Here is a 14,420-nt window from a genome sequence, read left to right as displayed (position 1 = left end):
CAGCCACTTTCGGCAGGGGAGAAACCAAAAAACCAAAAAGAGGGGAGTTTACAGCAGCATGTCTGCATCAGAAAAGGAAATCAGAGTATCTGGAATCCCACGTGAACGCCCATCAAAGACCCTGTAATTTCACAAAGCAATTCCTGTATCGTTTATCATTCAAAACATTCTGATTTCCACCCACGAATCTCCCCATCTGGAAACTGGAATCTCCCCCATCTGGCCTGGGCAGCCTGATCCCATCAGACGTCAGAAACTAGGCGGTACCAACCAGGGCTAGTATTTGGCTGGGAGATGTGCAAGGCTCTGGGTGTCAGTTCCTCCAAGGAACACTGGGGGGGCATGACACAAAGGCAGGCCGTGGCCCACCACCTCCCAACGGCCCTTGCCTGGCTGCCGGACAAGCCTCGGACCTCCTGGCTACAGGCCACGCAGTAAACGAATCAATAAATACTCGGAATTGGTGGCCTTTTGCTCGGACATGTTTGGGTGTCCAAGGCCCAAGAGCCCTACGCATCCTTTCTGTGTGCCCTGGGCACAACGACACAAGGGCTTAGGAAGTTCATGGCCTTCGTTGAAATGAAGCAAAAGACCTTCAGGGAGGCCTGGGGCCAGGGAAGTGAGGGAGGGAGGTCGCCTAGAACCTACTGCACTCCCTGCCGTTTGCCGTCTTAAGCTGCAGCTTCTCCAGGGCAACTGGTCTCTGCAGCTGGAAGATTAGTTGTAATTCTGGGCACTCTCCAGGCCTCACCTGGAGGCTGGCAACCCTAATGATGGCATGTGGCAGCTGCCTGGTGTTATTTGGGGGCTGGGCCCCCCGTGTTCCCATTTCCTGTCTTTATCCTATTTGGTACGAATCAGATTCACACCAAGTTGGGGGAGACCCCTGAGGACCACCCAGTCCAGCCCCCCACCTGCCCGGGGACTTAAAAATCACACATCCCCGACAGGGGCTCATCCAGTCCCCTCCTGAAAGTGTCCCACAAAGGAGACGCCACCACCCTCCGAGGCAGCATGCTCAAAGAATCATGGGGTTGGAAGGGACCTCCAGGGTCCTCTAGTCCAGCCCCACGCTGGATGCACGAAACGCAGCACTACCTGCCCACCGTGACTCCAATTCCATGCCCAGATGATGCCCCCTCCAAGAAAGCCAGAATCCCTGGCCAGTCTGGCCTGCAGGAAATTCACCTCCCGACCTCACAGTGGCGAACGGCATTTCCCCGGGCATGCAAGAAAGTGACCCAAGAGCCAAGCTCAGACACCATCCCTTCTGCCCAGCCACTCACCATCTGTTCCCAGGACCATTCCATCTGCGAACAGCCCTCCCTGTGGGAAAATGCTTTCTAATACTGAAGTGGAACCCCCTTTCCCGCCACTGGAACCCTCAGCTCCTCAGCCTGGTCTCTCAAGCCGCAGGGAACAAGCTGGCTTCATCTTCCACGTGGCCACCTTTTAGGCCAGGTATCCTGGCACATAAGGCCAGAGGTGTGTTGCTTCTGCATCCTGAGCAGCATTCTGCAGGCTACAAGAAATCCCAGAAGAAGAAACATGCAGATAAGGGTTTTGCTTGGGGTGGCTACAAAGGGACCAGCTGGGAGGTGACAGGAGAGACAAGATACCCAAAAGTTATAGCTAGACACCAGGGGGGCCCATAGCTCTTCCCCCCTCTGCCCCAGCCTCAACCGTAGACCTGGCAGAAGAGCTCCATTTTACAGACCCTGCGGAACATTGAAAGCTCCCACAGGGCCTGCAGCCCACCCGGGAGCTTATGCTACCAGGTCGGGGCCAGGACTGAAAGGCCCTGGCCCTGGTTGAGGCCAGGCATGCTTCTTTGGGGCCGGGAACAACCAGTAAATTATCACCCACAGAGCGTAAGGCCCTGGGGGTGGTGGTATAGGCCAATAGCTGGAGCTCTCCTGGTGCCACCTGGAGGTTGGCAGCCCTGGTCTTCACAGCACTTGTTTCCCTTTTCTTCTCCCCACTGGGGAAAGTAGCAAGGCCGGGCAAACGTAGGTGTGCTGAGCTCCCAGCCCCGTGGCCAGCTGCCGAGAGGTCCGGGCAATTCAGCGACGTGGGATTCCCCCACCCCTCTACGCAGAGATAATCTCCGAATAATCGCCTCTCCCTGCCAGGCGGTCTTCAGGCGCCAGGTGAACAGCTTTGTCAAAAACTAGCTGGGGATTTAGCGGGATCTAAAAACGGTTCCGCTGGCTTCAGCTGGGCCCCGGCTTGGCGAGAGGCCCGGCTGGGTGAGCTCATTGGCGATCCAGGCTCGAAATCTCCACTCGGCCCCGTAGCCCTCTGGGGCAGCCCTTTTCTCTTGGCCTGAGCTACCTCGCAGGACCGTTGTGAGGACAGAATGATGGCGAATACCTTTGTGCTGCCCTGAGCTCACTAGAGGGAAGGGGGAGGCAAAAAGGGACCCCGTTTCTGGCATTTCTGGGTCTCCACACCGCCTAGAAGCCAGCCCAGGAGGACACAAAAATACATGGATTTGCTGTGTGCCAGATCAGACCTTCAATCCATCATGGTCAGTATTGTCTACTTCAGGGATCCTCAACCTGTGGTCCTCCCGATGTTCATGGATTACAATTCCCATGATCCCCTGCCAGAAAATGCTGGCAGGGGCTCATGGGAATTGTAATCCATGAACATCGGGAGGACCACAGGTTGAGGATCCCTGGTCTACTCAGACTGGCAGCTGCTCTCCAGGCCGAGGTCTTCCCCGTCACCGACCGACTGCCTGGTCCTGTGAACTGGAAATGCTGCCGGGGACTGGACCGGGGACCTTCTGCAGGCCTGGCGGAGGCTGTGGCCCTTGTTTGGAAAATGCCAGCATGTTGCAGGCAGCTTATGGCAACCCCACACAGTTTCATGGCAAAAGACATCCAGAGGTGGCTTGCCTGCCTCTGCATAGCCACCTGGATGTCCTTGGGGCTCTCCCCCCCCCCAAATATGAACCAGGGTTGGACTAGATGACTCAGGAGGTCCCTTCCAACTCTAGGATTCTATGATTCTAACCCAGGCCATCCAATTCAGAATGGTGGTTATTCCCATTCTAAAAAGAATGCAGCTGGCAGGGGCTCATGGGAATTGTAGTCCATGGACCGCTGGACGGACACCGTTTAGCCACCCACTACCCATGGAAGACCCTCCCCTCCCCAAACCCCGCCCACCTCAGGCTCTTCCCCTAAAATCTCTGGGTATTTCTCAAGCCAGAGCTGGCAACCCAAGTTATGACGCAACGTCTTTGAAGCCTCAGAAACTTTCCTCGATGTCCCCAAAGATGTCGTCTTTCCCTAAAGGACCGGGAACGTCCATCCTTAAGTTAAGAAGCTCAAAGCTCCACAAGCCAAGATCTTGAACCATGGGGGCGCCCCCCCAGCCAGATGGGGAAGCTCTGCTTCAGCATAGTCTCAGCTGACTTGTCAACATCTCTTTTCTCTCCCTCCCTCCCGACACAACCCAAGGTCACCCGGTGACAAGACAGGCGGCTCCTGCCAGCCCAGCTGGTGGAGAGATCAGCACAACACCCGATGCCCAGCCTCTGCCAGTTTGCACGGGGGAAGGAATGTCGCTCTGGCTGCGGGACGGCGGCGGAAAGTCAAAGGCAGGTCGGACGGAGGCGGGATGGGGTGCACAGCTCCCCCCCCCACCCCCAGGCCAGAAGGCGGCTTGCTCCGAATCTCTCGGCTCTGGTCTCGGCAACGCCCAGGCCAAACCAGGAGCCAGTTGTTCAGGCAGTCTTCGGAGAAAGCAAGAAGAAGAAGAAGAAGGAGAAGAAGAAGGAGAAGGAGGAGGAGGAGAAGGAGGAGAAGAAGAAGGAGAAGAAGGAGAAGGAGAAGGAGGAGGAGGAGAAGGAGGAGAAGAAGAAGGAGAAGAAGGAGAAGGAGAAGGAGGAGAAGAAGAAGACGAAGGAGAAGGAGAAGGAGAAGGAGAAGGAGAAGGAGAAGGAGAAGGAGAAGAAGAAAGAGGAGAAGGAGAAGGAGAAGGAGAAGAAGGAGGAGAAGGAGGAGGAGAAGGAGAAGGAGAAGGAGAAGGAGAAGGAGAAGGAGAAGGAGAAGGAGAAGGAGAAGGAGAAGGAGAAGGAGAAGGAGAAGGAGGAGAGTTGGTTCGTCTATGCCACTTTTTTCTACCCGAATGAGTATCAAAGGGGCTTTTCATCACCTTCCCTTTCCTCTCCTCACAACAGACACCCTGTGAGGGAGGTGGGACTGAGAGAGCTCTGAAAGAACTGCTCTGTGAGAACAGCTCTAAGATGACTTAGGCTGTCCCAAGGTCACCCAACTGGCTGCATGTGGAGGAGGAGCGGGGAATCAAACCCAGCTCACCAGATCAGAAGTCAGCTCTCCTAAACACGGCACCACACTGAAGCCCTGGGCAGAAAGGAAACCAGGGTGGGTGAGCTCTCTGTTAAGGAATCATTTATGCGGGTCCAGCAACTTCTGCTGATGGCCAGCATGCGGGGGGCGGTGGTTGTGCAGACAGATCCAGCTGGGTGGCCCTGCTAAGTCTGTCTGCAGCCGTGGAAAAAAGCCAGAGTTCAGGAACAATTTAAAGACTCACATAATTTGTGGCAGGGGGGGAGCATTCATGAGTTACTGCTCAATGCTTCCAATACAGCTAGAATGTGAGTCCATCTGTTCTTTTTTCTTGGAGAGCAGAATGATTTCAGATGCCAAGTGACATTCACAAGCATAGCTGGAATAGGTGGGATATCCTGAGGGATAGGAGGCGTGGAGAAACCAGCATTGGTAATGAGACAGGAAACCTAGATCTCGATTCAGACCAGGAGGATGCCTTGTCTTGAGCTTCGTTATCAATTGAAATTCAGCAGAAAAGACCATGAGTCTAGTCGCATGTTGGAGGCTAACAACAATTGTGGCAGGGGAGGATCTTTCTGAAGAAGTAAGCAGGGACTCATGAAAGCTCCTCCCCTGCCACAAATTTTGTCAGGCTGGCTGGCTGATTGGATTTGTTGACCTCCACTCCTGGGCTAAGCCGGCTCGTGGCGGTTTACAATAAAACCTCAATAAAACAACAATAAAATTACAAAAAAAACCCTGGCAGCATAACCCCCAATCCATTCCTTCTCAACTAATCAGTCCAACGTAGGCCAAAATGGCCCCTTCCCCTACGCACACCGCCCACCAACCTCGGGAGGGCCCCCCTGCCCTAGGTGTTCCAGGCATCCTGAGGAGGGACCCCAGATCTTCCATCGTGGAAGAGCTCTGTGTTGCTGAGCCTGCAGAACTGTGATAGCTTCATCAGGACCTTCAGCTCTTCTGGGAGCTCATTCCACCAGGTCGGGGCCAGGACCGAGAAGGCCCCGGCCCGGGTCGAAATCAGATGCACTTCCCATTGGCTGGAAACCACCAGCAGATTCCAACCCCCAGAGCAAAGGGCCCTTAGGTGGACATAGACAGGCAATCCCTCAGATATGCAGGGCCCAGGCGACGGAGGGCCTTAAAATTTATGCCATTCCCCCCCCTTGGGCTAGTCACAGTTCTGGTAGAGCTGTTCTCACAAAGCTGTTCTCACAGAGCTCTCTCAGCCCCCCCCCCCACCTAACAGGTTGTCTGTTGTGGGGAGAGGAAGGGAAGGCGATTGGAAGCCGCTTCTGAGACTCCTGTGGGTCGTGAAAAGTGGGGCATAGAAACAGACATGAGAATCCGTGCCCGGAACCACCCCCCTGCCCTTCTCCCTCGCAGCCCCCTCCAGACTGGCTCACTGACCGATCTCGCTGCTGCCTACTGAGGCTTCGTGGCCTTACCCAAGATCAGGGATGGGTCCTCTTTGCCAAAGTCTGCCGTGAGGAAGGGGCTGGAGGGTGGCTCGGCTCCAGGAGCCCCGGCTTCGGCCGGTGTGGTTGGGTCCTCTCTCGTTTCCGAAGGCGCTTGTGTGGCCGGACCAGGCTCCTCTGTGGGGATCATGGCCTTGGCCTCGCTTAGGTCCTCTGGAGCCAATGTCCTGTCCGCCTCTTTCTCCGCTGGCTTGGGCTGCTCTTCTGCTGGCCCCTCTGTCAAGCCAGGGGCCTCCGCTGGCTTGGGCTCTCCCACAGGCAGGCCCTCCGTGGCGAAGGACACAGCAGCCCCAGGAGGCTCTAGGGGACCGGGAAGGGCTGGGGGTTCCCCGGGAACATCTTCAGGCCTGAAAGGTGGAGATAGAACTGAGAGCTCCAAAAGACACATCAATCCAGCAAAGTCAAGAAAGCTGCCCCCTTCCGGGATGCAAATCCCTCAAGCGCCCCCTACCCCAGTCCAGCTCTCCCTCTGCCCTGCCCTGGCTTCCTAGACCAGTCTCTGGAGTTCTCTGTGAGCCGCCTGATTCTCTGCCTTATCTTACCATCAACATCAGCTTCAGTTTCCCAAATGCAATATGTGCTGGAACATGAAAGATGTGTAATGTGCCTGATTCAACAGCATGTGCAGAATGTCCTGCAGGGGGCATCAAAGGAGATGTGTATTTCGCATAGTTAGATCAGGAGCTTCCGGGTATCTTTCAAAGAATCTCCTGCTGTATCCTGATTGGCTGAGTCAGGGACTTCCTGCTCCTCTGAGCACACTTCCTCCCTGATTGCCTCCTTAATGAAGAACCCAGCGAGTCAGTTAGACTGTTAGGATTGTCTCTCCCCCCTCTTTATACAGTTGTTTCTCTTCTGAATAAAACGATTAATTCTTTCATCAGCTGGTGCTGCATATTTAAACTCTGCCAACAATGTGTAAAACAAGGCTACCTTGCAGAGCTGTTGTAAGACTTAAAAGGAGATTTATTTAAACCGGGGGTTTCCAATGTGGGACCTATGAGTGGGTGGGGCCTATGGCTGTCCAGCCACTCACGGGAGTGAGGGTTTCCCATCCCCTGATCCCATTGTCCAACAGAGAAAAATAAGGTCTCATATGCTTACAAGGTAGTTCTTTCCACTGAGATCCTGGAGATACCTAGAACTACCTGTCAGTAACAGTTTTGTCATTTTCCTCGTATTGGCTTTTGAAAACATGGTGCAGCTGTTTTTCAAATATGAACTGTAGGCCTGAAGAAGAGTTGGCTTTTACATGCCGCTTTTCTCTACCAGAAGAAGTCTCAAAGTGGCTTACAATTGCTTTCCCTGTCCTCTCCCCACAGCAGACAACCTGCAAGGTAAGTGATGCTGAGAGAGCACTGACAGAACTGCTTTGTAAGAACAGCTCTAACAGGACTGGGGCTGGCCCAAGACCACCTAGCTGGCTGCATGTGGAAGAGCAGGGAATCAAATCCAGCTCACCAGATTAGAAGCCTTAATCGGACAAGAAAGGCTTGTCTGTAGTTCTGGCACTAACACCCAATTCTCGCTAGACTTAAGGGGGACTTATAAGAAAATTTAAATGTTTAAGCAGTACTGGAGCTTAAAGGTAAAGGTATCCCCTGTGCAAGCACCGAGTCCTGTCTGACCCTTGGGGTGACACCCTCCAGCGTTTTCATGGCAGACTCAATACGGGGTGGTTTGCCAGTGCCTTCCACAGTCATTACCGTTTACCCCCCCAGCAGCAAGCTGGGTACTCATTTTACCGACCTCGGAAGGATGGAAAGCTGAGTCAATCTTGAGCTGGCTGCTGGTATCGAACCCCCAGCCTCATAGGCAGAGCTTTCAGATTGTATGTCTGCTGCCTTACCACTCTGCGCCACAAGAGGCTCATTGCTGGAGCTTAGACAACCATTAAGAGGGGGGGAGACCTTCTATTAAGACCTGGAAGTCAAGCAGTTTTAAGGATCTCTCCTTACAATTTCAAACTGATCTGATTGATAGAGGATGGATGGATAGAGAAATACAGGATGAATGGAGAGAGAGAGAGAAGATTGATGGATGGGGGGGGAGAGACTGTTGGTGGTGAAGGCGGGACCCCCCCAGGGGAGAGAAAATCCAATGGAGTCATTCTGCTTGTGAATGTCCTTCGTCTTGGGATTCAAGACAGGAGGAAAACTGGGGCAATAGGACTTTTTAAAAAATGGAGATACAGTGAATGTTGAACAAACTGAGTTCTGAATGGAGCAAAACCTATGCAGGAAGAAAAAGAAAGCCAGGTACTCCTGTGAAGTGAAACTGAATTGGCATGCAAAAGAAAAAAAAACGCATTCAAGAGGAAAGCAGAGGAAAAGCAAAGGAAACTATCAATGCACCTTAATGAAACAGCACGTGAAAGCTTATCCCCAGAATTAAACTGTGCTGGTCTTAAAGGTGCCTCTGGACTCCACCACTGCTTTGGGTTGTAGAAGGGTTGCCAGGTTCTCCCTGGCCACCAGTGGGGGATGGCAGAGTAGGGCTGCCAGGTCCAGGTTGGGAAACTCCTGGAGATTTGGGGTGGATCCTGAGGAGGACCGGGACCTCAGTGAGGTAAGTGACAGACAGAGTTCCCCCTCCAAAGCAGCTATTTTCTCCAGGGAAACTCATCCCTATGGACTGGAGATGACCTGTAACTCAGGGGTAGTCAACCTGTGGTCCTCCAGATGTTCATGAACTACAATTCCCATGAGCCCCTGCCAGCGTTTGCTGTCAGGGGCTCATGGGAATTGTAGTTCATGAACATCTGGAGGACCACAGGTTGACTACCCCTGTCCCACCCAGAAGCTGGCATCCCTAGAGTGTCCTGACAGAGTGGTGTGAAGCACCTTAGGAGATGCAGAATCTTTAATCTTGGGGGAATCTAATGTGAGATGGCAAATCTGTTTCCTGTAGGAGCATTTCTTTCATTCTCCCTACGGGATGGACGGATGGATGGAGAAAGACGATTGATAGAGGATGGATGGAGAAATACAGGATGAATGGAGAGAGAGTTTGATGGATGGGAGGGGAAGAGAGATTTTGGGCATCAAGTCACAGCTGATATATGGCAACCTCATAGACGTTCAAGGTATACGTGCAATCCTGGTCCCATTACATTGCTTATTAGATGTTTCATTCTATTGCCTGCATTGACCCCATTGAGGAAGGAAGGAAGGAAGGAAGGAAGGAAGGAAGGAAGGAAGGAAGGAAGAAAGGAAGAAAGAAAGAAAGAAAGAAAGAAAGAAAGAAAGAAAGAAAGAAAGAAAGAAAGAAAGAAAGAAAGAAAGAAAGAAAGAAAGAAAGAAAGAAAGAAAGAAAGAAAGAAAGAAAGAAAGAGAGAGGCAGGGAAGGAAGGAAGGAAGGAAGGAAGGAAGGAAGAAAGAAAGAAAGAAAGAAAAAGAAAGAAAGAAAGAAAGAAAGAAAGAAAGAAAGAAAGAAAGAAAGAGACAGGGAAGGAAGGAAGGAAGGAAGGAAGGAAGGAAGGAAGGAAGGAAGGAAGGAAGGAAGGAAGGAAGAGGGAGGGAGGGAGGGAGGGAGGCTGGCTGGCTGGCTGGCTGGCTGGCTGGTCCAACATTATTAACATGCATCAAGCAAAATGACTGGGGGGCATTTCACACAGAAGGAAAGTCCATGCAGAACCCGAGATGACTCACAGGGGTCCCCAACTCATTGCCCATGGCTGCCACTGCACCTCCTGACACCTTTTCTGGGGGCCACCAAGTGCTTTTTTAAAGTGGGCGGGGCCACCTGGGGCTTTTTCCCACCACGGCTTCTGATTGGCCACTGGCTGCACAGAAAAATGATGCTTTGGCATCAGCTGACAGCACAGGACAAGGATTTGCTCTGTGACTGGCCAGAAGCAGCCACAGTGGCAGCCGTGGGATGGCTCACTCCGCCTCCCGCAGCAGCCGTTTTGTGCCCACCATGTTGTGTCAGAGTGGTTATTATTATTTGAGCCATGGGCTCAAAGAGGTTGGGGGTCCTCGCTGCAGGAGGGTCTTACACACATGTGACCTGAAACATGCGCATGCTCTGGGAAGCCACAGATAAGCATCTGCCCAGATGCTGTTTAACAGCGACCAGTGAGGGGGGAGCAAACGTAGAGTGGCAATCTTTCCCTTGGCAACCGAGAATTCTCCCACCCCTGGAGTTTAAAGGGACAAGAGCATTACCTTTCCAGGGTTGGTGGGCAGCTGAAGCTTGGCCGAAGCTGGGGTTGCTTCTTTGAGGCGCCATCAAGATGGGCTTGATTCTCCTTCACTCCCACTGTGTCACCGGAGCTCTGTCCTCCTGCTGCGACATGGCTTGGCACTTCAGCGTAGACTTGGCCCTTCTCCGCTGCCTTGGTGTCGACTGAGCTCTCTCCTCCTGCAGCAGCGTGGCTTGGCTCTTCAGCGTGGCTCTTCTCTGCTGCCTTGGTGTCAACCGAACTCTCCCCTCCTGCACCAGCGTGGCTTGGCTCTTCACCATGGCCCTTCTCCACTGCTTTGGTGTCAACTAAGCTCTCCGCTCCTGCACCAGCGTGGCTTGGCTCTTCAGCGTGGCCCTTCTCCACTGCTTTGGTGTCGACCGTGCTCTCCCCTCCTGCACCAGCATGGCTTGGCTCTTCAGCATGGTTCTTCTCCACTGCTTTGGTGTCGACCATGCTCTCCCCTCCTGCACCAGCGTGGCTTGGCTCTTCAGCACGGCCTTGGCTCTCTTCTACTCCCTTTGCCCCACCTGGGCTCTGCCCTCCTGTGGCAGCATGTCCAGATTCAGAGCCTGTCTTAGCCTCTTCTTTCCGTTCCTCACAGGCCTCTCCTCCCCCTCCAGTATCATGAGCACTGCAAGCCCCTCCGTCCTTCTCCATCCTGTGCCGTCCTGGACAAGCCCCCCCGGATCCAGCGGTTGTGTTCGAAATCCAAATGGTCCTCCCTGGTTTTCAAACCAGTTTCTGTGTGAGGCACACACCGCCACACCTTGGACCAGCGAGCTGCCAACACGCGGCCTGCATCACAAATAACAGGAAGAAAATAAGCAATATAAAAATATTTTTTGTCGACATGGGCTTTCTATGGCAAGTGGAATTCCTGCGACATCCTCACCAAATGCACAGAACCAGCATTGTTGTCCGACGGCTATCCAGACTCCTTCCGACCTCCAAAGGGGGAGAGCCCACCACCTCCCGAGAAAGCCCCTTCCACGGAGGGACTGCTCAGTCAGAAAGGTCTTCCTCATGAGAGATGGAGCACTTCCACACAATGCGTTTGGCGTTTATGCCGTTCTGTGTGTTTTGGGGGGGGGAGTAGAACCACATCCTTCCCCCAACAAGAAAACTGGCTCTCTTTGAGAGCAGGTACTAATCTCCCTGCACTGAGGAGCATCTCTGTGGTGTCTGTAGACCTGCCAAGGACCAAACTGGATGTTCGAGGCAGGATTGTAATCGGCACTACAATTAGCCAATGCGCAGCTAGATCCAGGATCCAGTCAGTTTGAAGTAAAGCCAACCAATTGCATGCACTGGCAGGAAGACCCTTTGCTCTGCGCATGTAAATATAAGTTGAGGATTTCAAGGTTCAGTTTTGCCTCTTGTAACACCATGCTGGGGTCACCATAACAAGTGCATCGAGCTCCCAGGGGCCCTGGCTTCCTTCGGACCCACAGGTTTAACAGCCTCCTCATGCACTAATACTGAGTTCATGCTCTGCAGCATGATCCCAGCTCACAGCAGCCCGTTCAGATTACTACTACTACTACTACTACTACTACTACAGGAAAGCTTATCCTCAGAATTCAACTTTGTTGGTCTTCAAGGTGCCGCGCAACTCCAGCTTTATTCTTGTTGGAATTGCAATCAGCAAAAAATCTTGTGAAGTCAGCCTTGAAGGGCTATTGTTGAGCTGTTGAAGCAGCTGAGCGATGCCTGTGTGCTCATTGAAGGCATCAGTGAGGCTGCAGGGAATTCTGAGCCATGTGCTCTGGGGGCTCCTAGGCTCCACTCTCTCCATCTGCTGATGTGTGGCATGTAGTCTGCCTGAAGCCTAGCCCCAAGAGGCTTGCAATTTGCTGCTTTTGTAACAACTCACTAAGCTCCAATAAGAAGACTGAAGCAGATGAATATGATATATATTTGTAAACGATCTTTCCCAGTAAAGATTACTCTCTTTTAAGCTTCAAAGTGCTATGAGTCTGGATCCGTGCCTCATCTACCAAAGTAACTAATAACTGTGCATCCTCAAACGCTCTGTTACTCTGCAGCTGTACTTCTCTGGAAGAACCTAGGACCAAGCCTAGGACCAAAAGTCCTAACAGTTCTGCTGCTTCACACTGACCTCCCTCCCAGAATCTAACCCTAATCTGTACTTCCAAACTGGAATTCCTTCAGCCAGCCTGGGGGTCTCTGGTCCAGCCTCCAGCGTTGGAGATGGGGCCAACCAGCATTCACAGCCATGAATGAGACACCCTATGTCACCCACCAATCTCATCCAGATGCTGCATATTTCAAAACCACTACATATCTTAAATAATCTGTATTAACGAGAGTTGCCAGCTCTGGGTTGAGAAATACCTGGAGATTTGAGGGGCTGAGCCTCAGGAGGGTGGGCCATGGTGGGCTGCTATTTCTCTTTTGCGTGGAATTGCCACAGCAACCAGTGCTGGCACCAAGGTGGTCACAGAAGCAGCTTGTGGCCTGTGCAGAGTCCCTGAGGCTGCATCCTGGGTAGGGTGATCAACCCCCTGCTCTCTCAGAGGACTGCTTTGTGAGAACAGCTCTAAGAGAACTGTGACTAGCCAAAGTTCACCCAGCTGGCTGCATGTGGAGGAGGAGTGGGGAACCAACCAGGGGACTCCGGATGACAGTCCGCTGCTCTTCACCACTACACCACACTGCCTCTCCTGGAACTGGGCCCTCCTGAGGTCCCTGTCTTGCCGAAGCAGACGTCCCCCAGCTACACTGCCAAATCTCCAGGAATTTCCCCACCCAGAGTTGGAAACCCTTGGTGGGAGGAGAACTGCTGCTCCTCCTCAAGGGCAGACAAGGGCTGTAACTAGACACCCGGCCTGCTTGGGCTTCCCTTGCTCCTTTGGCAGCTGCCCAAGCGGGTGATTTCTCCAGGCTGCCTCTTGATTAATCGCATCCCATAATTCTTGTCCTCGCAGGCAGCAGCTGCTTGGCCCACCCAGTCGGATCAGCAGCCTAGATCGGCAGAGCCCCCGTTTTCCCAGTTAGGCGGATGCCGACCAGGGACAGGGTTTTCTCAGTGGTGGCCCCTCAGCCATGGAATACCTTAGCTCCCAGGGTTACCAACCTCCAGGTGGGACCTGGCGATTCCAGGGAAGGCCCAATGATCTCCAAAATACAGGGATCCGTTTCCCTGGAAGACATGACTGCTCTTGGAGAGTGGACCCTGCAGCCTTAGACCCCACTGTTTCCCTGGAGGAAATGGCTCTTTTGGGGGGTGGATTTTATGGCCCACTCTTTTCTCAAGGGTAATGGTTCTTTGGGAGGATGGCATTATACCCCACTGTTTTCACATCAGAAATGAATCTCTTGGGGTGGATTTTGTGGCATTATACCCCGCTGTTTTCCTGGGGGAAATGGTTCTTTTGGGAGGGGGGAATCTATGGCAACATACCTTGGCTCCTCTCCTCCTCAAACCCTCCCCTCCCCAGCTCCACCCCCAAACCCCCAGGACTTTTCCAGCTTGGATTGGACAACCCTACTCCTCTCCCCAGTACCTGGTTTGAATTATTTGTGGCCTCAGATAAAAATGGTTTATTTGCCTGGGTATTTTTATTTGCACAAACTACCTGGCCATCCATCACATTTTATTAAAGCAGCTACGGTTCTACGTTGTTTTATTTGGTGCTCATGAAGATCTCCCTTTCTGCTGCGCTGCCTTTTTCCTCCCGTATCTGCAACACAATAAAGCAGGCAGTTCCCCATAAAAGTAAAATGCAGCTGATAATGTTTAAAAACAAACAGTGCATTTTATTTTATTGGAAGCTGCTTCAAGCAGGGTGTTGAGACGGGGGGGGGGGGACCCACCCAGTTTTGATGTCTTCCTCCTGATGGGATTGTCGTAGTTTCCCTCCAACAGCCTAGGGGCAGAGATCTAACAGGCAACTTCAGAAACTCTGCAAAGGACCCACAGACCCCAAAGGCATGAAAGCCAGAACATCTGGCCATTGGCTTTGACCAACTTTCAACTGGTGGAAGGGTCTCATTCCCCACCTTCCTCTTTATCCCACTTCTCATTTTGAGACTCCTCCTGAAAAGCTCCCTCAGAGACCAGGGGACCCACCACACCTAACAGCCATGCAGAACTGGGGGTGTAGTGAGGGGGGGCAAAGTAGAGCACCTCTGTCTTGAACCATTCGATTCCCTCCCCCCCTCCCAGCATTTCTCCCCTGCTCTGCTGATGACATTCTGCATGGTACCTCTGCACCTGACTCTCTTCTGAGGAACATCCCTCCCACCTTCTGACTTGGCATATAAAGGAAGGGATCTTCAGGCCCGCTTATATCTGACAGCTTTGGCTCTCGAAACCATAGTAGGCCCTGGAAATCTTGTTCGTCTCGGAGATGCTTCTGAACTCAAATCAAATACCTTACGAGGACTCTTTCCCCATCACAAACA

General features: G+C 52.6%; 1 protein-coding gene across 1 annotated transcript in view; it reads right to left on the bottom strand.

Annotated features, from left to right (window-relative positions):
- Window positions 1-10,782, bottom strand: part of LOC143836905 (myosin light chain kinase 2, skeletal/cardiac muscle-like) — a 32,785-nt gene extending 22,003 nt beyond the window's left edge. The window contains exons 1-2 of the mRNA XM_077336364.1: window positions 9,973-10,782; window positions 5,774-6,150 (exon numbers count right to left, since the gene is read on the bottom strand). Coding sequence (XP_077192479.1) covers window positions 5,774-6,150; window positions 9,973-10,649 — 1,054 coding nt within the window. The 5' untranslated portion in view covers window positions 10,650-10,782. The remainder of the gene's footprint in view (window positions 1-5,773; window positions 6,151-9,972) is intronic.
- Window positions 10,783-14,420: the final 3,638 nt, after the last annotated feature.

Source organism: Paroedura picta, chromosome 4 (genome assembly GCF_049243985.1).
Source record: "Paroedura picta isolate Pp20150507F chromosome 4, Ppicta_v3.0, whole genome shotgun sequence".
Taxonomy (NCBI): Eukaryota; Metazoa; Chordata; class Lepidosauria; order Squamata; family Gekkonidae; genus Paroedura; species Paroedura picta.
This window is presented reverse-complemented; position numbering and strand designations above follow the sequence as displayed.